Source organism: Hibiscus syriacus, unplaced genomic scaffold (assembly GCF_006381635.1).
Source record: "Hibiscus syriacus cultivar Baekdansim isolate YM2019G1 unplaced genomic scaffold, ASM638163v2 tig00109924_pilon, whole genome shotgun sequence".
Taxonomy (NCBI): domain Eukaryota; kingdom Viridiplantae; phylum Streptophyta; class Magnoliopsida; order Malvales; family Malvaceae; genus Hibiscus; species Hibiscus syriacus.
Window position 1 is genome coordinate 605,514 of NW_024062530.1, and position 26,610 is coordinate 632,123.

The 26,610-nt window shown below is 36.4% G+C and overlaps 3 protein-coding genes and 4 pseudogenes across 4 annotated transcripts; 3 read left to right on the forward strand and 4 right to left on the reverse strand.

The window, feature by feature from the left end:
* Positions 1–31: 31 nt before the first annotated feature.
* LOC120210422 lies at positions 32–3,073 on the forward strand (annotated as a pseudogene).
* Positions 3,074–3,469: 396 nt separating this feature from the next.
* Positions 3,470–6,209, reverse strand: LOC120210498 (monothiol glutaredoxin-S17-like). The gene is given in 5 exon segments (XM_039209224.1): positions 3,470–4,008; positions 4,010–4,507; positions 4,509–4,714; positions 5,735–5,809; positions 5,941–6,209. Coding segments are annotated over 5 exon segments (1,464 nt in total). The 5' UTR covers positions 6,127–6,209; the 3' UTR covers positions 3,470–3,509.
* A 2,206-nt stretch (positions 6,210–8,415) lies between these two features.
* On the reverse strand, positions 8,416–12,592 carry LOC120210502 (endonuclease MutS2-like). Its single transcript, XM_039209230.1, is given in 6 exon segments — positions 8,416–8,746; positions 9,097–9,558; positions 9,809–10,333; positions 10,412–11,369; positions 12,079–12,568; positions 12,571–12,592. Coding segments are annotated over 6 exon segments (2,769 nt in total). The 3' UTR covers positions 8,416–8,434.
* Positions 12,593–13,015: 423 nt separating this feature from the next.
* LOC120210423 lies at positions 13,016–17,686 on the forward strand (annotated as a pseudogene).
* A 603-nt stretch (positions 17,687–18,289) lies between these two features.
* On the forward strand, positions 18,290–19,662 carry LOC120210504 (annotated as a pseudogene).
* A 362-nt stretch (positions 19,663–20,024) lies between these two features.
* LOC120210503 (sphingolipid delta(4)-desaturase DES1-like) lies at positions 20,025–22,237 on the reverse strand. Of its 2 annotated transcripts, XM_039209232.1 has the most exons (3): positions 22,034–22,237; positions 21,852–21,992; positions 20,025–20,857 (listed from the first exon to the last, which is right to left on the reverse strand). In XM_039209232.1, the coding sequence occupies exons 2-3, from the start codon at positions 21,972–21,974 to the stop codon at positions 20,039–20,041; spliced, it is 942 nt and encodes a 313-aa protein (XP_039065163.1). In that variant the 5' UTR covers positions 21,975–21,992; positions 22,034–22,237; the 3' UTR covers positions 20,025–20,038. The 2 variants fall into 2 exon arrangements, with proteins under 2 accessions (XP_039065163.1, XP_039065162.1); XM_039209231.1 differs by lacking the exon at positions 22,034–22,237 and having other exon boundaries at positions 21,852–22,028.
* Positions 22,238–23,239: 1,002 nt separating this feature from the next.
* On the reverse strand, positions 23,240–25,895 carry LOC120210505 (annotated as a pseudogene).
* Positions 25,896–26,610: the final 715 nt, after the last annotated feature.

The window sequence follows — 26,610 nt, forward strand, 5'->3', positions numbered from 1 at the left end:
AGTCTTTCATTGTCTGTAGCTCATGTGCTCAATGGTCATGGAATCTATGGAATATCATTTGCTTCCCTCACTTCTTTATATGATTAACACGTTGGGTTATAATATAAATCTGAAAGGATACGAAGGCAAGTAGTAAACCCGTGAATAAATTTGGATAAAAAATCTAACTTTATTTAAAATGAGTTATGTTCGGATTTTAACAATCATGGTTGAGTTTAGTCTTGCAAGTTTATTATAAATATTTTTGTTTAAAAGAAATTTAAAGCTACGTTTGTTTCATGAAAAATAATTTTTATTCTTTTCGGTATTTGATTGATGTAAAATAGGTTAATCAGCGTCATTGATTCTCTTAGCTGACCTCATTTTACTTATACCCAAAACAATCTTAGTGGCACCTTTCCCTCATCAACATTAGTAATAACACTGAAATGTCTCCTTCGATGATGAAGATAAGAGTCTCAAATGTTAACAATAATCCTACTTCATTATATTTTGTTAACAAATGTTAAAATCAGGTGCATAACCATAGAAAACATCAATTGTAAAAACAATAATCAGGTGCATAATCATTATTGGTTGTAAAAAATTACCCAAATCATAGAGCTTATTTTATATGAAAACCCAACATCATAACCCATTATTGAGAAAAAGGCCAAAGAAACGACCCATATTCATTAACCCATATGTCTCATAAGCGCTACTCGAAGGGTCTTCACTACCTGTTCAATTTCATCTCATTTCTCTGCAATCCCAAACACAATATGGGTTTGTAAGCAGATTTATTATACAAACAGGGTCAACAAAGCACTTTGTATTCCAGAATCAGTCCTCTTGGAAGCCCCGACAAAAGCGTTGTAGCTGAGCTTGAAGACTGGCCCAAACATGGGAACAACATTCGGGTCGGTGAGATTCAACGCATCATTCATGATCTTCGCAAGCGAAAACGCTTCACTCAGGCTCTTCAGGTTTTTTTTTTTAAATAATCTATTTTTCGAGTTTAATTTGTTTGAAAATTTTGTATTTGCAATACTTTTGCATTTGGGTTTTCTTGATGCTTATCGAAATTCATTACTATTTATAAGTAGCAGGGACGATTTTGTAACAGTTGTTTAATTAACATTTTGTAACGTTTGAAAGTTCAATGACCAAAAAGAACAATGCAGTGACTCTGTTGTACATTGCCCCAAACTGAATGATGCTGCCTTGAATTTTTGAACTTTAAACAGCCAAGACAGGTTTTTGCATCATCACTGCCAACAAGTTTCCTAGAGCTTTTTGCATAATTTGATTTGAATTTGATCAGGGGCATGCTTCTGAGAGATTATTTGTCAATAAGGAAACTGTTGGCTTGAAATAATGTCAAAATCTGTAAGCTGATGTAATGGAGATGATTGAGTAAAAGGTGAGGCTTTGTTTTCTTGAGTAAACTCCCGACCTGCAAATTTTAGTATGTGTATAACTGGAATCATGAACATAGCAGATAAGAAAGAAAACAGTTTCAATTTTGAAAGAATGATCGATTTTTCGGGTGCATTAGTTTGAGTTGAGTTAGTCATTCAGTATTGTCCTTGTAATAGTTGATTCTGATTCATAACTGTTGATATAATCGTAATGTGTAACTTCAAGAAAAGAAAATATTGTTGCTGGATGCTCCACATTGTTGCCTAAAGTGGAGATGGATGAATGAATGTGAACTTGTTATTTAAAGGATGATTGTGGCAAGTAGCTTGACACTTAAATTGTTTCATATCGGGTTTTATTTTTTGGTTTGTAGTGGTCGAATACGTATCTGCATGAAATTTTCGAGTTAAGGAATTGTGAGTTTAGGTGGTAATTGAATGTTTAAACTTCGAACCATTAGATTATGGATAACTTTATTTCTTTTCTGTTACTTTCTGATGTCTAACGTGTGTAGGTTTCTGAATGGATGAATAGAAAGGGTCTTTGTGCCTTTTCTCCTACTGAACATGCCGTGCTCATCAGTAAAGTTCGAGGATTTGCTTCCGCTGAAAGCTATTTTAATAAGTTGAAGGACCAAGATAAAACCGATAAGACATATGGTGCTATTCTGAATTGTTATGAACGGCAGCAGCAGACAGACAAGTCCCTGTCTCATTTGCGGAAAATGGAGTTGGGTTTTGCCTCGACGGCTCTTATTTACAATGATATTATGTGCCTTTACACAAATACCGGACAGCATGAGAAGGTACCTGATGTAATGAGGGAGATGAAAGAGAACGTCTCCCCCGATAACTTCAGTACGGAATCTGTGTGAATTCCTTCAGTCTAATGTCGAATCTCGATGGAATGGAAGGACTTTTAACCGAGATGGAGAACCAACCTCACATTGAGATGGATTGGAACACTTATGCTGTTGTTGCCAATGTTTACATAAAGCAGGCCTTACTGAAAAGGCAATTGACGCACTGAAAAAATCCGAACGAAAGCTAGATAATAAAGATGGAACCGGCTACAATCATCTAATATCACTATACGCAAGCTTGGGAGACAAAGCCGAGGTCTTGAGATTATGGGGTCTAGAGAAAACTGCTTGTAAAAGGTATATAAACAAGGGTTTCGTTACTATGCTGCAATCTCTTGTGAAGCTTGATGAATTGGAAGAAGCAGAGAAAGTACTAGAGTAATGGGAATCATCTGGCAACTGTTATGATTTTCGGATACCAAATATCGTCATTGTTGGGTATATTAGAAATGGTCTACATGAGAAGGCAGAAGTGATGCTTGAAAATCTGCTGGAAAAAGGTAAGACCACCATCCCTAATAGTTGGGGCCTGGTGGCAGCAGGTTACCTAGATAAAGGTCAGGCGAAAAAGCTTTCGAGTGCATGAAAGCTGCCCTATCTTTCTTTGTGGAGGATAAGGGGTGGAAACCGAACCTCAGGGTGGTTACTGGCATCTTGGATTGGCTAGGTGATAAAGGCAGTGTTAGTGACACGGAAGAATTCGTGGAGTCGCTGAGGAGAACGATTCCAGTTGACCGAAAAATGTATCATGCCTTGTTGAAGGCAAATACATGACATGGTAAAAGAGTGGAGGGACTTTTGAACCGCATGAAAGCCGATAAAATAAATGAAATGAAGAAACAAAAACAATGTTGGCCATTAAATCCAGCTAGATCTCATTGTTTGGTTCCTCATTATTCATTGATCTGTGTATGCTTTTCCATCTGGTGGCCATTGTAGTCATTCAGACTCGGAGATCAGCTTTTGGGTTGTACTTGTTTCCGCATTTTGATACTTGAAATCTTTTTACATCCATAAATATTTTTATGCTTTTAGAGGAAAAGTATTAATTTTAAATAAACGAGTCGATAAACGAACTATCAAACAAGCTTGAAGCACCAGTAGAGATAATTTGAGGGTAAAAACAAAACCAACAAATTATAAAGGTTTTGCTGTACTGTTAATTGGCACACATTCAAGACTGAAAAGTCTGGATTTGAAGCCAGGGTTCTGTTCCCAAGTTAGTTTTAAACACACTTAACCCACGTTACTCGGACAGAGTTGCTTTAAGCTCTCCGCTGTTTCGCAGCTCCAAAACAATGTCACAACCTCCTATAAGCTCACCTTTGTAAAAAAGTTGAGGAAAGGTCGGCCAGTTCGAGAACACTTTCAATCCCTGTCTCACCTCATCGTCGGTTAAAATATCAAATGACCCAAAACTCACACCTTCATCCTTTAGAGCATTGACAACTTTAGAGCTGAAACCACATCTCGGAGCATCGGGAGTACCCTTCATGAAGAGCATCACTGGTGAAGATGAAATCAAACTTCTCAGACGGTCCTCTAGTGTCTCTTTCTTAACGATACCTTTCTCGGTTAAAATCTTTCGAAGCTGACCACTTTTCTGCATCTCTAAAATGATGTCTGACCCACCAATAAGTTCACCTTTAATATACAATTGGGGGTAACTTGACCAATTTGAATAGACTTTCAGTCCTTGACGAGCTTCATCATCTGTGAGTATGTCAAAACTCTTGAAATCGACTCTCTTGTTTAAGGATTTCAACTACCTTGTGGCTGAAGCCACACTTGGGTTCATCAGGCTTTCCCTTCATAAACAGCATAACTGGGCTTGAATTAACCAAGCTTTGCAGACAAGAAGTTAGGTTTGCACTTAATCCAGTGGGTTCTGAGGTTCCACCAGTACTCGGTTCAGACCCAACAACATCAACTCCATGATCTCTGAAAACTTCTTTAAGTTCACCACTTTCATGCATGGAAATTACTATGTCACACCCACCAAGAAGTTCTCCTTTGCAATAGAGTTGTGGAAATGTCGGCCAGTTAGAGAACTTCTTTAAACCTTCACGAACTTCGTTATCCGATAGAATATCAAATGTTCCAAATTTGACCGTTTCATCCTTCAAAACATCAACAACTTTTCTGCTAAAACCACACTTGGGCTCCTCGGGGGTTCCTTTCATGAATAGCATTACTGGATGAGAGTCAATCAGCTGCTGCAGTCGCTTCTTAAGTTTGTCATCGACCAGTTTGCATTTGATTTCCTGTCTGGATTGAACAATTTACCTTAGCCAAATCTTGGACTGTCTCAAGGACGGTGGGGCCAGCAGCCATTCTGAGACTAGCAGGAGCAGCAGCTTCTCCAGGGTTAATTGACCCAACAACTTTGGCAACTTTGTTTGCCAGACTGGAAGGATCTGCACCCTCCAACTTATCAACAACCTTACCATCCTGACAGAAACATTCAAATAGCCAACCATATCACTTTTTGAGAATGTTTAAATAGCAAAATGGGATTCTAACCAAACCTAGCACCGTGAAATAAAACTTCAAGCAAGTTTTCAAAAAGGCAATATTAAATGAAAAATGGGCACAACTAGATAGCCAGCCTCGATCAGTGGTAAAACGAAAATTCTTGCCTTTATTCAAGATGGTCGGTGATGGGAAAGTTTAATTAAATGTTTAACAAATAACAAGTCAATTAGCCTCACTTCTCTAGTATATCTAAGATGAGCTTAGACCTATGTTGCTCGGACACTTCATTTTTCATGAAGTACTCATGTCCAACACTTGGATACGTGGATGTGACCTCCAAGGATCCTTCAAATATATGGAAAAACTTGGAAAAATCTAACATAATGTCTGACACTTACACCTGAGTCCGAGTAACATAGGTTTAGACTGCATGCAGCGTCCCTTTAAGGCCTTCTTTACCATTCAATCATTTTCATCAGAAATCGACCTTCCTTCCATGCTCCCAATTACGACAAACTACAGCATATACATGATCATTAATTTTCTTTCCATGATGAATGATCCATCTATATAGAAAGTCTTCCCAAATATCAATTGGAATACTCATAGCCTAGGAATCTCCTGTGTAAGAACAAACAACTAATGATAATTACCCACCCTATTTACCAAAAAAATAAGTATCAAATCAATATTCCACAAGACTTTTCATCTTTAATCCAATACTGATTCAGGGTACGTTTAAGAATTGGATCGAGTTCAGTACTAGCATGTTGACACATACACCATGGATTAAATCAACATCAGTGTGAAACTTATCATACACGTTCTTTCTTTCCATAGCCACTAGCACTAAAAGAGAGAAAATATTCAATCATTAGAAATCCACAGCATACCAAGAACAGCAGCAGCCAACTATTATTCAAAATATTATAAAATATTTAATCCCACAATTCAAAGTGTACCAAAAAAATTAAAATACCCATAAAAAGATTCTACCTTAAAGAAGACAAAGAAAGGCACAGCAGAGACCGAGTACTCCTCAGATATCTCAGGCTGCTCTTCAGCTTCTACCTGCAACACAATCATTACCCATCAATCAAAACACAATTTTTTTCATCACAGAAAGAAGAAAAACAACGAAAAAACATTAAAAAAATCCCAAATAATGAAAATCCAAATTTTAAAGGGAAGAGAAGGGGAACCCTAAGGAAGTGAGAGTTGGGAAAATCGGTAGAGAGATGAGAAAAGACTTGGTCCATGTGCTTCGAAGCCTCACACCAAGAAGCCCAGAAGTGAAGGATAAGTGGGGCGCCACTCTGGCGCAACCCATCGAGCTCGGCCTTTGATTTGACGTCTTTTACTGAACCACCAGCGCCACCTCCTCCCATCGTTATGCTCAATGGTTTGGATTATTGAGTTCGTTTCCTTCTCTGCTTCAAAGAGAAATAGAGAGCCTTCTAGACGGCGCTTATAGAGAGTAAAAAATTTCACCTCTAGTCTTTTAATGCTTTGGGTAAACATCTCCAACTTTCGTCTTATTTTTATTTTAATTACTTACTTTTTTTAAAAAAAAATTAATTATTTAGTTTTGAATCTTTATCGTTGTTTATTTTTTAGTCTCTTTTTTCCTCGTTGTTGTTGTTTTTTTTATCATTGTTTCGGTACTGTCAGTCGATAAGTTATAATATTTTTCATTAAATATCTCAACTATTACTTTTGTTCTATTTTGATCATCCAATTATTATTTTAATTATCCGTTTCACGCACATCCCTAATTATTAGGGTATATAAATTGATAATGTCATTGTTGTTTAAATGATAAAAGTAAATTTTTATTGCAATAAAATTATTTGGGGTTATTGTACTTGAAGAAATCAACAAAAATGTTCACCTTTTCATCTCCACGGTTAATCGTTAATAGTGTTATCAATTTGAATCTATTAATAACATCATAAAATAAAAGTTATGAAGAAATCATATCAAATTAAAGTAAAAAATTTAAATTCCAAATTTTAACACAGTAGAGATACTAAAATCATAATTAAACCTAATACTTTTACCTGGAGGAAATGAGGCAGAGGATTTTCCACAAGCCATTCGTATAGTATTTGGATCATCGGCTAAGACCAGGGAGCCATCTCCAGCCATTCCCCATTTGAGCTCAACGCTTCCTTCGCGGTCCTTATTAACATTGTTAAATAAAACAACGTTATAAAGGTTGATGTATAATGAAAAATTATAATTACGAATATTTGTGTCGATTCACTCTTTATGATTTAAACTAAAATCGTATTCATTAATAATTATGGTTAAATTAGAATGAGCTTACTCTAGCCACGAACAGGGTACTGCATTTAGCATCAAATAGAATGAAAGCAAACTTTCCTTGGAGATCTTTAATGACTTGATCAGGTGGATATGGAGCTCGGTCTGGAAGAACCTTGTAAGCATCAACCACAAGCATGGCCTCCGTCGCTTGTCTCGACAAGCCGTAATGTCGTCGGAGCTCGCAAATGTTCGCGAGAGTCCCCGTAAAGATGCAGAAGATGTCATCCGTGACAAACATGGACCTTTGGTGCAAAGGAGATTGAGCTTCATGCGACAGTGTCATGAGATTACCATTCGAAAGGTGGTAAAAGGTAGACTTGGGTCACAACAACCTGATCATCTCCGAGATTTCTTCCCTAATTTTCTTGCAACCGAAGCCAATCGAAGGAAGTCGAAGCTCCTCCGGTGGATTTCCGATTCATTGCTCAAAAACCGCCAACATTTTTCTTTGCAGAAAAAATCGCAACCAAAGCTTATTGCATGCAACAGACCTGCTTTGCTCCAGATAATCTCTTAAACTGATGTAGCTTTGTAACTGAAAAAAAAAGTGTGACGGTTCTCGTTTCAGAAGCTTACAAGAAAATATTAAATTGGGCTCTGTGCATGTGGCACATCTCGGAGTCTTGCATACAGCAACGGTGGACAGATTGTTTGGTTTCTTCCTCAGGTGGGCTGACATCTCAGATTGCGGTTTCCGAGAAAAGAAAACAATAGAAATGATGGGGTTATTCAGACAAACAAACAAACTGGACAGCTAGATTAATGGATAATGAAGCAAACTAGTGTTGTTAACCGTTACAACTTGCTACTCGATTATCAGCTTACTTTCATGGATGAATCTTCCATGCACCATGCTAAGCCAAGGCCTGGGAACTGAGGGAAACAAATGAGTTTAGCCAAGTATAATTCTGCTTTTTTTAGTTCGATTGATATCAATCACTATTGTTACAATATATAAGTGGACGTAAAATAAAATGTACTTGTTACTCTAAAGCTGCATGAGTTTGGCATTCATTAGCCTTTAGGTTAAAGTTCGACCTCTTTGATAAAACGAAGGGGGATCAAGTCTTTTTTTTTTTTGGCAGTTGGGTCGTGTTTTCTCGGATTCTAGTATCTCAAAAAGCTATGCTTGTTTAGTTGACCTTAACAAGTTTAAATCCTCAGGTGGGCTGACATCTCAGATTGCACTTGTTACTCTACGTGAGTCTATTAGCTTACTTTCACGGATGAATCATCCAAGCCAAGCAAAGACCTGGGAACCGAGGGAAACAACTGAATCAAAATTGCCAATTCAAAAGTAACCATCTTAACTACATTTGTGTACAGAAATATATACCGAATGTGAACTCAAAGGAAAATGAACGTCCTTTAATTGATGTAAGCAACTGTACAGCCATAATTCATCGGATTATCCTGTTCGTACTTCATCACGCGTGGGTGATTTCTTAATATTTCCAGTGCTCGCTCCTTAACGACACCAGTGCCCATGCCATGCACAACAAACAGAACCGAGTTTGATCCTCTTTCTGCGATGGCGATGTCAAGTTGGTGAGCAGCCTCTTCCACTCGCATACCACGGAGATCCACGGTGTTCTTTGAGGTCTGAATTAACGGGCCAAAAGTAGTCACACCACTTTCTGTGGTGTTTGAATTGCTGGGGAATTCTCTGCTCTGTTCTTCCTATAGCAAATATGAGCAGAACCAGAGCTATTAGATTCAAATCCAAGACGAGCAGAAGATTATAATCTGTCATACATGAAACAAACCCAAAATGCTACTTTTTACGGTATGATTCAATACTTAGCTGAAGACTGACCAGCTTCATTGCATCGACTTGATATAGGTGAATATTTTGCGCATAAATATGCACAAGTATGACATAAACCATGGGCTACTTGTCAGTAAGTCTTCACAAGGCATTAAAAAAAGGGTACATAAAACACTATTCGACATGTTTTTGGATGCAACTAAAGTATAGCAAAAACAAACAAGAAAATAACATGTTTAAGAAAGCCATCATTATTACCCACCTGTCTTTTGAAACTCTGCCTGGAGCTGATTGCATCGTTTCTTTTGCTACTTGAAATAGGTCTAACGTTACTCTTCTCAACTCGGACCCTAATTTTACCGTATTGAATTAGCACAGTGTTCTCATCCTCAGATGCTGCAACAACAGTAGCTAACTTGTTTCCTAGTCTCATCACAAGGACTTGCTCACCAGACTGAGGTTGATATGAACGTGCATCTGTTTCAGTAAAAGAGAAACTGTCACCATGTCGATGAGCTTTTAGAATGGAGTTAATAGCAGATTCCGATTTCCTAATCAATGCATTGAACTCCTCAGAATCAGCAGTTTGGAGCTGATCCTCAAATTCCCGTACCACAGTTTCAATTTGGGATTTTGCAGCTTTTAGTTCTTGTTGAACCTTTTGGGTTTCCTGTGCCCTGAGAGCTATCCCACGCTCTTCAAGATTATCTGCCTCAACCCTAACCTTCATTATCAAGAGAACGAAACAATCACACAAAATGCTTCAATGTGTAAAATGAAACATGTTCTAGTCTCAAAAAGCGAAAGAAGTTAAACTCTACATTGTGCTAATAACTGGCCATATGACACAGCTCGACTTAAACAATTACTCAAGTCAACAGCTATGATCACTTCTGTTCCTGTGCTTATTTATAAAAAAAGAGAGCGTGCAACAAAAATCATGATCCAACGGTTTAGAATTTCTAAAATCATACCTCATGATAAAGTTTCATAACTTCTGCATGAAGAGATTCAGCCCTCTTGAACTGAGCTTCCAGTCTGTTCCTTTCCTCCATTAGTGATTGATAGAGCACACCTTTACGCTCCTGCTGCTTTTCTGGCTTTAGACTCTCCACCCACATCTTTGCTCGTTCAATTATATTTCCATCAAAACCAATTGATTTAGCAATGGCCAATGCATTTGAATTACCCGTGCTACCCCAGAGTAACCGGTATGTAGGTTGTAAGGTCTCCAACGAAAATTCCATGGCCGCATTCTCGTACTGAGAATCCATATCTTTAAGGCGACTTAAATCCGCATAATGGGTTGTTACGACAACTAAGTTGACATGATTCTTTAGATACTGCAAGATACTGGTGGATAGAGCCACACCTTCAGAAGGATCAGTTCCACAACCAATTTCATCAATGAGGACAAGTGATTCTTTTGAGGCTACTTCCAAGATATCACAAATTCTTGATACGTGGCCACTAAATGTTGAAAGACTTTGTTCCAAAGACTTCAGTGATAAAAGAAGTGTCAGAACAAATACAGAAATGAGAACTTAATGCTCAAAACACCAAAAGGAAACAAGTACCTGGCTGTCTCCAATATCTGCAAGAACAAGATCAAACCATGGCAGTGTTGGCTGCTTCTTAGCGGGCAAATACATGCCAGCCTTTGACATGATGGACACCAATCCCAAAGTTTTCATTGAAGCAGTTTTACCTCCTGTATTGGGTCCTGAGATAACGACCACCCTTGTTCCACATTGAACTTTAATATCTACAGGAACAGGAAAGCCACATAAACCTTTTGAAGACTTTATAGGAGCCATTCCATCACTTTTGCCCAAAATAGATGAATCCGTGGGGTTGGATGTGATGGAATCTGAAAAATTTCTTAGAGAAGACCCAAGGAGAAGTGGATGCTTTATTCCTTCAATATCTATTGAGAAAGCATTATCTGATCTGTTAGAAATTAACACTTCGGGTTCCTTTGAACTTAAAGTTGGACGGACACCATTCACCCACTGAGCATATGCAGCTCTAGCAAAAGCGAGATCAATTTCTACAAGTCTATCCAACAAATACTTTATCTCAGCTTCTGATTCTGCAATCTCAGATGTAAGCAGGCACAGGATAGCCATTTCCTCAGCTTTTTCAGAATTTGAAAGCTTTACTTCCATGTTGTTCAACTCAACTGCTTCTTTGGGCTCCACAAAGTATGTTGCACCAGAACTACTAACATTTAGAACCACACCACCTGGAAGCAGATATTTATGGGAAGCCCTGACACCCACACACATCCTTGACCGCCGCTTGGTTATTAAAGGTTTATCAATGCCTCCAGACTGAAATATACTAACTGATACTTCTTTCAACAGAGAATCCAGATTTTCCATGTTCCTCTTCCTTTCCGCCCTAATAAGTTCCAAATCTTCACTAGCTCTACCAAGGATAGTCGAAAGGCTGCAGTCTATGCAAAATCCAATCTTTTGCTCCAATTTCATCTGGAAATTACAATTTTGAAGTATTTCAAGCAATGGAGTGTACCTGGAAAAAGAATCAATAATTGAATGAGATTCAATAAAACTAAATTTAATGTTCATACATGCAGGTTATATTTTTAATGTCATAAAAGTAAACAGGAAACGAGCTGTGCACTCTTGACCTATAGTGCCTGAAAAAGAATATTAGACCCTTACTAAGACAATATATCGTATGATACACTGGTCTCTCCAAAGTCCAAATTGTATCAAGCAAGAAAGAAAATAAAAGAAAGAACCTTTAAGATATACTTCAAATAAAGTTGCTCACACCAAAATCATTTTAAGCTAAGATATTAACTGTCTATGGCATCTATACCGGAAATGCCAAAATATATGAATTGAACTCTGTTAGGATCAAAAGGTTGAATACTTAGAGGAATACAAAATCAAGTTCTTGACAAATGCAAAGAATCAAAACATTCATCAAAGTACACTTAACTTTTATTGATATGTATAAATGCCATTTCTTTCAAATTGAAGCTCGAACACTCATTAAGATGACACGCCTTGAAAACAACTACAAAACTATTAGACATGTTCCTCAGTTTTATATATGCATTTATGCTAATCCAATGTGAGGAAATCACTACATTAAGACAATACGAGTGCGACCAACTCGAAAACACAAAACTCCAACCATTTCAAAAACTGATTTAATGGACACTAAAGTCAGGCCAAAAATGCAAGAGAGAAATGAAGAAGAATTACGATACCTCTCCGAGGAACATTCTTCGGCAACCGCGGCCAACTTCTCAGAGATAGCTCTTGCGGCGCGGAGCATCCTCCGAACTCTGCAAAGCTCCCTCACTGTTAACAGCTGTCCTGAAGCCGCGGAGTGAAGGATCTCGGAGACGTTTTCGATTGCAGAGAGATCCAACGGGTCTGACTTCAAGGCCTCCATGGCGTGCAAAGCGGAAGTGGTTTGGTCAAGAAGCTTCTGGGACTCTTCCTGTGATTGACCGATGGGAATTGCTGCGGTTTTGGCGAGGGAGAGTGCCATGGAAGTAGATGTGAAGGGAGAGAGGTAATTGCAAAGGGAAGGCCATTCTAAGGTTTTTAGGGTTTCGCTCTGTAGGGCGGTGACAAGTTCGGATGAGTTGGCGAACGAGTTGATGAGTTTGAATCCGAAGGGTCTGGTTGTATGATAGGAGGGGCGGTGGCGGTCGCGGTGGCGGAACGAGAGAAATGGAGTGTTTTGGAGGAAAGGAAATGAGTGGAGATTTGCATGAAGATTAGTTATACTTCACCAGGATGTGATTTTCATATCCATTTCTGCTTACATTTACATGTTATATAAAATTGGAAATTACTTGATATACAAAAGTTTGTGTACTTTTCTTTATTTAAAAAAGTAAATACATATTAAAAAATTAAATGTCATCTCAATATCGTTATTAATCTTTCACATTAAAATAAAAATATGATGTTAATTTTAAAAAGTAATTAAGTGATTAAAATATAAAAATTATATATGAGATATATAAATAGTTTATCCTAAAAATAAATAAATACATCTATTTATTTTTTATTAAACTAATCATTTATATTTACGGTGGGCGTAGGCTATAAACGGATGTATATTAGATTAACAAACCATACACATAGGCTACGGCTGCTAAAGGAGACAGAAAGGGAAGATAAGGTAGTCAGTCCAGTAGGCCCACTACTCGAAACGGCGTCGCATGAGATTTTCTCTCACAGCTTGCTCGCTCGCCGCTACTACAGAGGAAGAAAACCAATTCGTATTTTTCTTTCACTCATCAATGCTGGTTTAAAATTCGAGTTTTCGGATCATTTCAATCTAGTTTCGATTGTACATCAGTAGACAAAAAACCTAGAAAATAGAAAGAAGAAGGAAATAAAAATGCCTCAGGTGAAGATTACCGCGAAGAATTTCATGGACATGGTGGCTTCGTTACCTTCCATTAAGCGACATGGTCTATCGTAATCAATTCATTTGCGAAGCCATACTCAGGTCTCCCCTTTTTATCAGAAACATTGAAGAAGCTAATCAACTCCTGAAACTATCGAAGATTTTTTTTATCGTGTAGGTCGTTGCCGCCGTTGGCGAAGAAATACGTGTTACAAATGTTGTACATCGAAGCTCCGATAACATCCAAGTCGTTGCAGGAGTGGGTTCTTGCTGATGGATCATCTAAGCAAAATGTTGCCATCGATCGGTTGATTCAGTTAAGAGTATTTGAAGTAATTGATCGGTAAGCAACAGCGTCTATTCTTTGCTTACTTTTCGTTGATCTTCTCTTTAAAATAAAGAGGCTAGCAGCTTAAGCTTAGTCTGAAAAATCCATTTTTTCCTCTCGTTTTTTCTTGTTAATGTGCATATTGTGCTAACTGGATTAACCAATCTTTATCTTCTCGGCAGGAAGAAATAAACAACATATAAGTTAAATCAAACATTTCAGACTAGTCTCCGGAAGCATTTGATATACGGGTAAGTTTTCCTTGTTTTGTTTGTTTATACGATACTCATTTCTTTTGTAGTTATCAAAATGTAAGGGGATAAAATTTGCCCTTTGTTATGTCTTGTGGGTTTACATGTAAAACCTTCAACTTTGCCTGTTTAATATTTATTCATCTAATTAGGTATTTCTTTTATTACAGCCAATTCTATCCCTCACCTTGTTGCTACTTGCTAGATTCCTTGTGCTGTGTTGTTGTTGTTGTAGTTATATAAAGGATTATAACTTTGCAGTGGGATTTTGCAAAGAGAACCAATGCCTCCAAATGTTATTGCAAGACTTCCAACCTCAGAGGACTCGATGCCTATGCACTTGAGCAATGGGAGGTGTGACTTTCACCTACCATTTATATTGTTTTACTAGCATAATTTATGTTCTTAATGGTGGTATATGTGTTGTGGAATTATGAAATTACTTTTGCAATTTGATTGACTGTTCAGTTTTATTGTTTGATAAGTTCAGGACAAACTGAAAGATCATCAAGCTTCAGCTCTTCCATGATGAGAATTTTTCAGCGTGGTCTTTTACGTCAGAGATGTTATATCCTGCCATGCACTTTAGCTTCATTTCTTTTATGCGGTAGATATCAAGGGTTCTATATCTCGCGATTTCTGCTTCTACAGAGACAAAGAAGCAACAAGATTAACTGAGAGTGGTTTCCAGTTCTTGGTGTGCATTGTATAACTCATGGTGCTTTTGCATCTTTTTTGGTTGTCTGTCACCTAAAATTACCTCTCATGTGTGAAATTTACAGCTGATGGATACAAATGCTCAGCTTTGGTATGTTATCAGAGAATATATCTCCAATTCAGAGGTGTACTTCATTAGATATTTTTGGTGTTTTGCTTGAAACTTGTTTGTTACAGATAGTGTGTTGTAATTTTTCTAAATTCTTGCAGGGGAAATCAGCATGGATTTATTATAAATTTGGTATTGCTTTATTAGTATGTATAATCCTCTTAAATACTAGTGTACTCTTAGGTCTGCAACTGTGCATATGTGTGAATGCGAGAGTTTGTGTATACTTGTGTGTTTGTTCGGAATTACAATAGCTACTTTTAGTTCAAGGAAAAAAAGGTAAATTCTGGCCATTTGTTATATATGGGATTTATGGTTGCATACATGTTTGTGGATTGATGGATTCATCTATTGATCTGTCTGGTTTCACCTCTTTACTCTAATTGGAGGTTATTGATGCAACTCCAGTTCTGTCATGCTATATAGCATGTTTTTGTATCTTATGCTTGGACTTTCATCTTTTGGTGCAAGGTGTAGACCAAGCAGATTTAATTGCTTTTCTGTTTCCATACCACTGGTAGGTATGCCATATTCATTTTTAATTTTTCCCTTGATCCATGATTGTTCACAGAAAAGTTTTGTTAGAAGAAGTCTATGCTTTACCATTTGTTTAATCCTTTTTGTCTTGGAAAGAATCTACATTAATCTTCATTTTGTTTTTGGTTTAAACCTTTTGTTGTCTTTTGTTATTTGCATAGCAGCTTATTTCCTTTAGGGGTGCTTTCTTTTCTTGAAGTTCTTTAACGCTAATTTCTGTGACAATTTTTTTTTGGGAATTTTGATATAAATTTGCTTTGTCTTGTCATAGGCTTATAATTTAGATACACTGACGGATGACCAGACTGCTATGATCAAGGACCTTGCAGACTTGGGATTAGTCAAACTTCAGAAGGTTCTCCTAATTAATGTTATTTTTCTTATAGGATACATGACAATCTGTTTCAAGTTATACTTAATGATGGATCTAAGGTATTTGCATATGTTCAGGGCTGGAAGGATAGTTGGTTTATACCTACTAAATTAGCCACCTATCTTTCAGTCAGTTTAGCATATACAACACCAACGAAACAGGTATGGCTGATTAAGTGTGTTGCGTGAATACATGGGTTCTGATGTATTAACCATTATCGCTGTTTTCCAAGTAGTGTTACTCTGTACTCAAGCAGTTCTTATGCTGTATTTTTCGTCAGGGATTTTTTGTTGTGGAAACTAACTTTAGGATGTACTCGTACTCATCATCTAAGTTGCACTGTGAAATTTACGTCTATTCTCAAGGTACGAGGTAGTGATCCTTAAATTTTGTTGCATTAAGAAAATGCTGCATTAGTTGCCTTATTGAAGAGCCAAATTGCTTTTAGATGGAGTAACAACAAACAATCTTCAAATAATTAGGAAAGTGATAATATACCTAGTAACTTTTTTCCCCTGAAAAAATGGACTTCCCGTTTTATAACTGTTGGATATCGTTTTCCTGAATGGCTCCAAGGAAAGTGGAAATCACCCACGGTCAAAAGCAGAAAATTTCCATTGACTTTGGGGTCTGCGGAGCTAATATGTGGAAATGCAACCACTCAACCATAGCACCAAAAAATAAACTATCTGAATGGATTTGATCCTATTGTCTATAGAAGATAGAAATGTAGTACTACTCCCTCCGTGTCATTAAATTTGCCCCCTTTGGTTTTTAAAATTGTCACATTCAAAATGTCCTAACAGAAAAGTAAACAAACAACACCACGTGTATTTTCATTTTTACCCTTATATGCCCCACTCTTTTACACCTATCAAAATAAATCTGTCAAATCTATCAATCACTTTTTAAAGATAATTTTGTCATTCTCCTCATTTTATATAATTTAACATGTGGTCAAATTTATCTCCTAAAACTATGTATTTAGTAAACATGGGACAAAAATAATGGGACGGAGGGAGTAATAGTTTTTTCGCAAGTAAACGATGTGACTGTTTCTGCTTTATTTAAAGCATAGCTGATTAATAGTTCTCTTTTCTGATTCTATCTATCTTCCAACCACTTTCATCGGCTTGTTTCTAAAATTCGAAGATTTATTACTGCTATATTAACTAGTTGAACTCTTCACTAAACAATAATGTGCTCACAATTAGAGGGTAGAGTATCAAATTCCAAACCTCATAGTTGGTGCAATGACGAAAGATAGCCTGTATAATGCTTTTGAAAATGGAATTACAGCCGATCAGGTTAGTATCCATTTCTAGTTGCTCCTTTTATGTTCCAAATTGCAGGACCTAGACATGCAAGAAATCACATGATCAACAATAATGGCTACTGAAATTATCCAACATAGCCTATGCAGCTTCTTTCGCCAATGTAACTCCTGAATACAGATAGTTACATTCCTTCAGCAGTACGCACATCCTCGAGTTGCTGAGAAAGTACCATCAGTACCCAAAAATGTCACAGATCAGGTTAAATACGTAACTCTGCTGGAAAAAATAAGTGGCACTGTGATGTGACTAATTCATTTAAACTGATACATCCCGACTTCAATGGACGTTTATTGAGTATGCTAATGTATTCATTTAAACTGTGATTGTGGGAAAGTGATTTGAAAAGAGTTGAGATGACTCCGGCACATTTTTACGATGAATTTCCTTCAAGGGTACTCTCAACCCTCTTGATTTTAATGATGCATTTCTGATGTCTCTGAATATTATGTGATCATATCTTGGTGTTCTTGTCTTCCTTTATCGGACAGGATGTCTACGAAGATGCTTCTGACTCTGCCCGAGTGCATTCCGGTTTACTATGGGAAGATGCAAAGAAAATGCGTCTGGCTGTAAAGGCAGAGATTCATATGGCTATGCGTGAGCGTCTTCACTCTCAAAAGTAGATTGTACGGCCGATATGTATAACGTGCAATCTCCCAATGATGTAGGCCAAATGATATTGTTCGAAGTTTTGGTAGCGAAGAGGGTGCTGGGAGTCTCCAACTTAGCAGCAACAGGGTCCTTGTATGAAAAAATTCCTTTATTTTATTTTAAGCTTTAAATTTGGTAAGATTTTGATTCGGTTTATAATTAATTGTAATTGGTTCATTTTTAGATTCACAAGTTAAAATAATAATTATTTGAAAAGAAAATATTATATAAAAAGTACTTTATGAAAAATTCAAAAGCTAATGAACTACACCAACCTGAAATTGGTTAACTTTTATATTTGATTAATTTTTATATAAAAAACAGAATAATGCATGCGAGTAGTGAAATTAAAAAAAAATCGAATAGAGCCGTTATCATACAAAAAAATTCCTCAAATAAAAGAAACTTGTTGCTGCCTAGGATTGAACTGGGGACACCTTTAGTGTGTAAGACTATCGCGATAACCACTACACCACAGCAGCCTACAGAGCGAAAGAATTGCGTAGTATTTTTACTAACTTTATAAATAATAAAAACAGGGGCCTTCATTATTTGACAGTGAAAAAATATAAAAGCCAAGCAACAAGAAAACAACAGATAGCTTCCGAAAAATTTCCCCTGTATCTCAATTATTCCTTCATAACTTTGATTGATAAGCCACTGCCACATCCTTTTCTCCTTTTCCTGTATTCTGAAACTCTATAGCGTATCTAACATCCATGTTATTGTTAATCTTGAGATTATCCTGGTGTTGATTATCACAATGGCTAGTATTCTAAAATCTTGCATGCAATTTATGTTGAAAGCTGTGAACTTGATAATGGCAATGGTAGGGGTTGCTATGATCTTATATGGCTTTTGGATGCTCAGAGTTTGGCATAGAGACATGTCGGGCTCATCTTATGATGACTTGGATTATACTGCTCCATGGTAAGTAACATCAAAAGTTCTTTATGTTACTCGAGACCTTTTAAAGATTTTCCGTTATTTCGAGGATTTTGAAGGTCATATCCCATGTCGGAGATTTGTGTCCGGGCAACATAGCTTTTTGTTCTATGTTAACTGATGATCTTACTGCAACTGCAGGTTTATATACACTTTTCTGGCCACAGGAGTCACCTTATGCCTACTAACATTCCTAGGCCATATTGCTGCAGATAGTGCAAATAGATTTTGACTTTTCTGTGTATCCTTTTTCATTGACTTTAGCTTTATTCGAGTTCGTAAACTTCTTCTTCGATGCCGGTTTCCCCTTGTTTTCATAGGAAAACTTGTTTTGCAAGCAATATTTGTTGTTCTTCAATGGTAGAAAGTACATGGTGATAATCTCAGTGCTTCTACTGATAGAGACTGGAATTGCAGCTGATATACTCCTAAACGAAGATTGGGAAAAGGTATAAAGCTTTCGCTATTTGTATTTTGCTTAATCTCTCTTCATTTTAAGTACTTTTAGTTTCATTGTTGAGATCAGGATATACCCGATGATCCAACAGGGAGGTTCCATGATTTCAAACAATTTGTGGAGACTAATATCGACATATGCAAATGGATCTTCTTGATTATTTTCTTAGCACAGGTAACTTTATCTGCACAATTTTATGGATTTTGATCTTCAGAAGATTACGAAGGATGTTTCGGTATGTTTCGAGTCGTTTCTTCACAGGGACTTTCGGTACTATTGGCTATGGCACTGAGAGCCTTTAGCCCCACCAACCAATCCTCAAACTATGATAGTGATGAAGAATTCACTCAAGCCAAGCTGCCACTCGTAAATAACCGTGCTCAACAACCTGCTTATGTCATTGGAGAACCTCCTTTCGCAAACAATAATGAAACTTGGAATGCAAGAAATCGTTCCAGCTTCCTTTTTCCAATCCCTTTATTTTATTTTTTCTCGATTTAATTTGATTTTATATTGACTTATCACCAACAGACGAACAAGTGAGAAAAGGGGAGTCTGCAATTTTATGTATCTATCATTCACAAATCACAAGCGAGAGAAACTGAGAAGCAGAAGCAGAAGCAAAGTTCGCCATGGAAAACACTACCAAGCTAGGAGCACCATTGATGCTCACACCAGAAAACAAGTTTCGGCATAATGTTAGGGTGGTTAAATTCGTAAATTCATGTCGTATTTCCGTTTTGTTAGTTCATAATTTGCGTTATATGGATTTTGACACGTTCATGCATTACTTGTGCTCGAAACTTTATCATGTCAATGAAAACCTGTTAAAGTTACATGTGACTACCAGATATCGAGAAATCTCAGACCGAAATATTTAGGTTTAAAGATAATATTACGAGTGAAAAGAATTAACAAATCTATGAAAGATGGTATATGAATAAATTAGCTCGGACACACAAAGCTACATGATTGAATCTTAATTCCTCAAATGTTTATAAACAATAAGAAAGTTAAAAGCTTCAAATTATAGCAATCCTCGTACAGAAACACAGGACGGCAGATGCCAAAGTGACTGGGAGAGAAACAACCTATTCATTTTTTTTGGGGGAGCTTTCTCTTCATTCGACTAAAAGGTCCAACTGTTTGGTCCATAATATACATGTAAATAACATGGCTCCAAGATTTATACGATTCCAAGCATTCGTAATATTCAGGAGCGATTTCTTTCACCTTATGCAACTTGGACCCTGGGATCCTTGGGAAATCATGGTGTTCATTGTGATAGCCAACACTCCATGTTAAAAGGTTGAGGGGACCATAGTAAGAATACGTCTCTTGCTCAGGCTTGAATACATAATGCTCGGAGATAAAATGGCCAGCCATCGGGTGCATTCCACCCCCAACGAATGTCGAAAGGATCAAATAAGAATAAGATCTCCACCCACAAAAATAAACAATGGTTGCATCAAGAGCGAGCTGAACAAATAAGTTTATGAACTCCCAATAACCGGGGGGCTTTGGTTTGAGGAATAAAGGACGGAGTGCATAGAAGAAGAGTTGGAAGATAACCCATATTGATTTTGAGACAACATTAGTCACATAATGCGCTTCGATGTAGCTGGGAACATCCATGTCGATACCATCTACCCCTTGGAAACGATGATGCTCGAGGTGATACTTTTGGAAAGTGACGGACATAGGCACGCCGATGGGGAGGTTGGCGAAAATCCCAAGCCAACGGTTGTAGATAGGAGTCGAAAAGGCAAGATTGTGGCTGAGCTCGTGGATGGCTAAGAAGAGATTGTGGTTTAGGAAAGAGCCAAAGAAGTAGGCAATTGTCAATATACTCAACCAGCTGGCATCATGAAGGATAGTGGTAGTCCATAGTTGAAGCAAAACAACCACACTTATCTGCAATGCAAAGGGTTTCAAATTTCTTTATATTCATCGACACAATTCACTTGGAATGGATCTATTATTTGAAAGTTCCAAGCATCACAAACTCCAACTAACGGTAATGGAAGAGCTTTATTCCAATCAATGTTAACTCGAAAGATGACTTTTTTTGCAGTCCCAAAACAGGAAGAAAAAAAAAGACCCCAGGATTTCCATTGAAGTAAGCATGAAGAAAACAGAGAAAAACATCAAAACGAATACATTTAGCCAGCTGCATTGCCTAGGATCTAAATACAGTAAAACAAATAAACTGAATATCGAGATGAAAAAAGAAAAGAAGTTTAAGTGGCAGTCCATAGCTGAAGCAAAACAACCACACATATCTGCAATGCAAAGGGTTTCAAGTTTACCTTCATTAACACAATTCACTTCAAATGGATCTACCATTTGAAAGTTCCAAGCATCAAAACCCAGTAAAAAAGAAAGTTGGGTTTCATAAAAAAGATTGTAATCAGAACAAAAATGTACTCATAAAGAGAGCTTGATTCCAATCAATGTGACTTGAAAGATGAATTCTTTTAATCCCAAAATAGGAAAAAGGGAAATTCCAGATTGCCATTGAAGTAAATATGAACATAACAGAGAAAAAAAAACATCAGAACCAATATTTTCAGCCAGCCATGGAGCATAATGGCAGTCCATAACTGAAGCAAAACAGCCATACTAACCTGCAATGAGTTTCATGATCATATTTCATTGACACAATTCATTTCGAATGGATATACCATTTGGAAGTTCGAAGCTTAATTCCAATCAATGTAACTTGAAAGTTTTTTTTTTCAATCCCAAAATAGAAAAGAGGGAAACCCCAGATTTACGTTAAAGTAAATAAGAACAAAACATAGGGGAAAAAATAAAAATCGAACCCATTTAGCAAAGCTGCACTGTCTCGGATCTACAAACAGAGCAATAGAAACAAATTGAAGAATGAGATAAAAGAGTACATTACCTTGAGGAAAGCAAAGGGATCAGGGCCAAAGAGCTCTTTAATTTGAGGGTACTGAAAGAGGATTTGACGTCTGCTTGAAGCATGAGGCTCGTCTGTATATGACCAAAAGAAGTCATTTGCCATTACTATTCCTTCTTCTTTCTTATCTTCCTCTCTCCTTTCCCCTCCTTTCCCCATTTTATCTCTTCCCCTCCAAAGTCCAAAACCCTTTTGATTATCTTTCCTTCTGATTCTCCTCTTCTATCTGTTTGTCAGTATGAAGTTGCGGATTTTCTTCTCTGATGTATGATATATGTATACACGGAAACCGCCATAAATTTGTTGCGTAATAAAATATGGGATATTTTCTCGCCTTTTAGAACAGTTGTACGACTGATTGAGCGATCTTCACTCTTCACGGTTTTAAAATTTTCATTCTGGTTCTGGCACCCTTAAGGGTAAATTTATCTAAATAATACGATCTTTTTAATTATTCAAGCAAATTACATTTAAAAATATTTATAAAGAACATTAAGTTCTTGACACATAGTATAAAGTATTATTTTTAGAAATTCTGAATTTAGACATTTAGATCTATATAATATTTATACATTATCATAAACTAATAAAAATATTATTTTATAATCATCGTATATAATTTAAAATGAAAAATAAAAGGTAAGATTACAGTCCATGTCTTCTCAGAAAATCATATCAAAATTAAAACGTGTGATGATCAATCCATATTTTTAAATTAAAATATATTAAATTATAAAAAAAATTAACCATGAAAATTAAAAAAAAATAGTTTCGTGGAAGAAAAAAGTAGTAATACACTTTCTAAAGATTTTTCTTTAAATAAATGTTGGTTTTTTTCAGATCTTTGAAAGGTATACTTTTATTAATTTTATGGAGTCTTAATTATATATTTTTAGTATAACTCTTAAACTAAAATATTAAATCAATTACAATCTTTAAATAAGAATTGAATCAATCAAAATTTTTAATTATTTGATAATTAAATTTTAATAAATTTTTAGAGAGATTATTATCACGTTTATGTCACATGAAAATATTACTTAAAAACAAAATGTGACATATAACATCAATTGATCTAAAAAAAAGCCGTTAGATTTAACAGCAACCGTCAAATAGGTGAATAGATGAAATTGTAAAATATAAGGACTTAATTGGATGAAAAGAAAGTTGCTTAATTAGTTTTTTTTCCCAAAAATTTGTGGGCTCCATGTATTCTTAAGTCGAAAATTAAATACCAAAGTGGGAAAAAAGTATAGAACAGGGGCTAAACAGTGAATAAAAACCTTATTTCTGTTTCATGACACTGCAAGACTCAAAAGATAGCAAGCTGGTAAAGAAGAGCACAAGTAAAAACCAGACAAGGTAGGGTAGCCAAGGATTTAACATAAGGCTATACAAAGCATGTACAAATGTACAAAATACAGTTTCATAAATCCTAGATGCACTACCTCAAGCAACAGCCCACAATAACTCGGGCATGGTCGTTTACGCTATCGACGAGATGAAAATACTCGGGACTGCAGAGACAACATTATAGACTATAGTTATCATAAAAAATGGTATCAGGGACAATAAGGGGCAACTTATCTATGTACATGAAAAGCCTTCGAAGATTCTCCCTCGTAACTGTGGCCATGTCGATTACATCCCGGCTGTCTGTGTATACCCAGAGATCCCCAGAGTTGACTCTCTTGAAACTATCACGACAGAAAGGGCAGGACCGTGATCTTGTCCGCCTGCAATTCATTACAACAAATATTATTCGGTACTACTTTTTAAGTTTTCCGGAACATTGATCATACCAGAAGAGGCAATGATCAGCTAGTAGATAATCAGGAAACCATATGGAGCAAACAAGTAAGATATTGAAGTCAAGACACTAGATTTAAGGCACGAATAAATTCAACTATTCAAAAGCATTTCAAACTCGAGATGACATGTTCGAAAGCAATTCGGACTATCGGATGACACATATGCACCTTTAGATGTCTTTTTATCTCCATTCAAAAGATACTAATTATGCAAGGTTATGAACCAAACGATAAAGGTCCTAAGCGTGTCATTATAGAGTCTCTAAAGGGTAAATTAGTAGTGCATCGGGACTGTTATCCGATAACTCTTGGGATGTATAAACAGGGAAACTTTACCGGATTTCTAAAGAGAGAGCGATGAGGGGATAAAGGGCTTTGAAGAGGAAGAATACCGTTCATGATAACAATTCAAGCACATGGCGTGGTAGAAATTTGGTAGCAAAATTTTACTGTCCATCTCCATGCATATTCCGCATTCTTCTTCTCTTTCAAAATCAACATCAGTAAGCTTCTCTTCTACGATACCTTTCCATGCACGCTGCTTTCTGTTTTTTTATCTTCGGTATCAGTGACACCACTCTGATGTTGCTGCAAAGAGGGATAGATAATAGCTGGACACGAAGGAATCGAGAAGCATTAGGATAACTTATGAACTACGTTCTACAAATTCACCACTCAAACGGAGAAAGATACAATAGAACTCTCTGATGCTTACTTTCCTTTAATGTGTAGACATAGTGGTAGTTCCATCCACATAAACCTGTGGAGTGCAATAAGATGATGAAAATGGAGCTAATTTCCATCGTATAAACATATGAGCTAGACATAAAGTAACAAATACAACCTTGTAAATAAGTATTCTTAACAGTCCAAGGGCTCCTCCAGCAAGGTGAAAGTCCCACTGCACCAAAAACGAAAAGAGGTGCGCGGCTGGACTGTATGACATTCTCATTTGAAGGCATGCCTCATCGTACTCCCTCGGAAAATCCGACGCCCTGCACCTTGCATTGCACGGGGACGTTTAAGCCGAATGAGAAGAACATGATGATTATGGTAAGCTAACGTGGGTCAAAATATATTTGTGAATAGTGAATACACACTGTGGAGAAAGCAATATTATACATAATGATCAACAAAAGTCGACAGAAAAAAAACAATGGTGGGAGGAGCCATCCCCCCCCCCCCCAAAAAAAATGTTCGAATATTTTCTAGGTCCCCCCTAATTTTAAAACTACACAAATTAAGTTTTGCCCCATCCCAGTTTTTTAGTTTCAATTGCATGTTAGGTCCTCTTAGTTCGAAACTAGGCAAATTAACCTTTGGCTCTCAAATTTTTTGGGTCAATTCGCTTTTTAGATCCTCTTAGTTTTGAAACTAGAAGAATTAAGCCATGACCTACCATTTTTTTATTTTGAATACTTCTTAAATTCCTATCAATTTCAAAATTAAACAAATTAGAACGTAACACCCTAATTTTTTATTTTAAAATTGATTACTTATTTTTTATTTCGCCCTTGAAATTTCATCTTGGCTCCGTCCCCAATCGACAATTATGGCAGTCCACTTCAATCTCAGAGGGCCAAAGCACTAAACTTCAAAATATGGATTTTTAAAATATAATGTGCACTTCAAGAGCCAAAAGTTATATCTTTTTATTTGGGGAAAAAGGCAAAGGATCAAATATAGAGGGATTGAAAATCAAATGCCTTAGCGAAGGCCTGATAGCAACTGATAACATTATTATGTGCCAGTAAAACAAAATTCATAGTAATGATCTGAAAACCAATATTTTTCAAATTTTCAAACAAAAAGCTTCAAGCAATATCAGCAGTAGCATTCATTCCCAACATAAACTAAAGCAAAGACAAAGAAAAGCATCACCAAAAGGAAAAACCCAAACCATGAAAAAGCAAGAAAAACAAAACCCCTAAAATTTCCAGGACTTACAGAGTATTAGCGTGTTGGATATCAGCTTCTAGCACTTTAAGAGAGTCCTCGAAAGATCTTCGTATAGTGATTTTTCACGAGAGAATTACCCGTGTACATCTCCCTCCAACCCTAAAACAACCAAATTCTAACCCCAAAAGAACCCTAATTTCCTTTTTCCGAGCTAGTGATTTTTCACGGTATGTTTGGAATCTTTTCTCTCTCGCTTTTGGCGGGTGGTTATAAATTGTAGGTGGCAGTGGACAGTCATGAACTTGTCTTGAAAATGCTGTGATGAACGGGGATTTATAAGGAAAGAAACTCATTATAAAGTTTAAAAAATGTTATATCGAAAATATTAATATTTTTTTAATATTTTTGATATAATATTATTTAAAATATTTTTTATCAAAAATATTAATATTAACCTCTCCCTAAAAGTCTATTTTTTTACTGAAAATATATAATATTTGATGTTACCTAAATTGTTTTGTCAAAAATATTAATATTAACATTTTAATTAAAAAATAATATAAGTAAAAAAATTATATAAAAATAACATTTTAAATAATAATTTATTAAAATTATTAAAAAATATTAATATTTCTAATAAAATATTTCTTTAATCTTATATTAAATTATCATACAATATAACTACCCGTGATGAGCTCCTTATCCGATATCGAAATGACGACTTTTTTTTAGGAATCTTTGACTTTTGTTCTCCTTTTTGTGATTTTGTCTGCTACCTTTCACATTTGATTTCGGTAGATTTTTTTGAACACATTCGTCTGAAATTAACGTTCTTGGAAAGATGGGAAGAGACAAAGCTGTCGGTCCAGATCAAATTTCTATCACTGTGTGGTTGGTACTAGGAGAAGATGGAGTTAAGTGGTTGACCAACATCTTTAATATTATTCTATAGACTACCAAGATGCCATAGGAGTGGAGAGAGTCTACGGTGATACCAATCTATAAGAATAAAGGAGATCCCCAACGTTGTG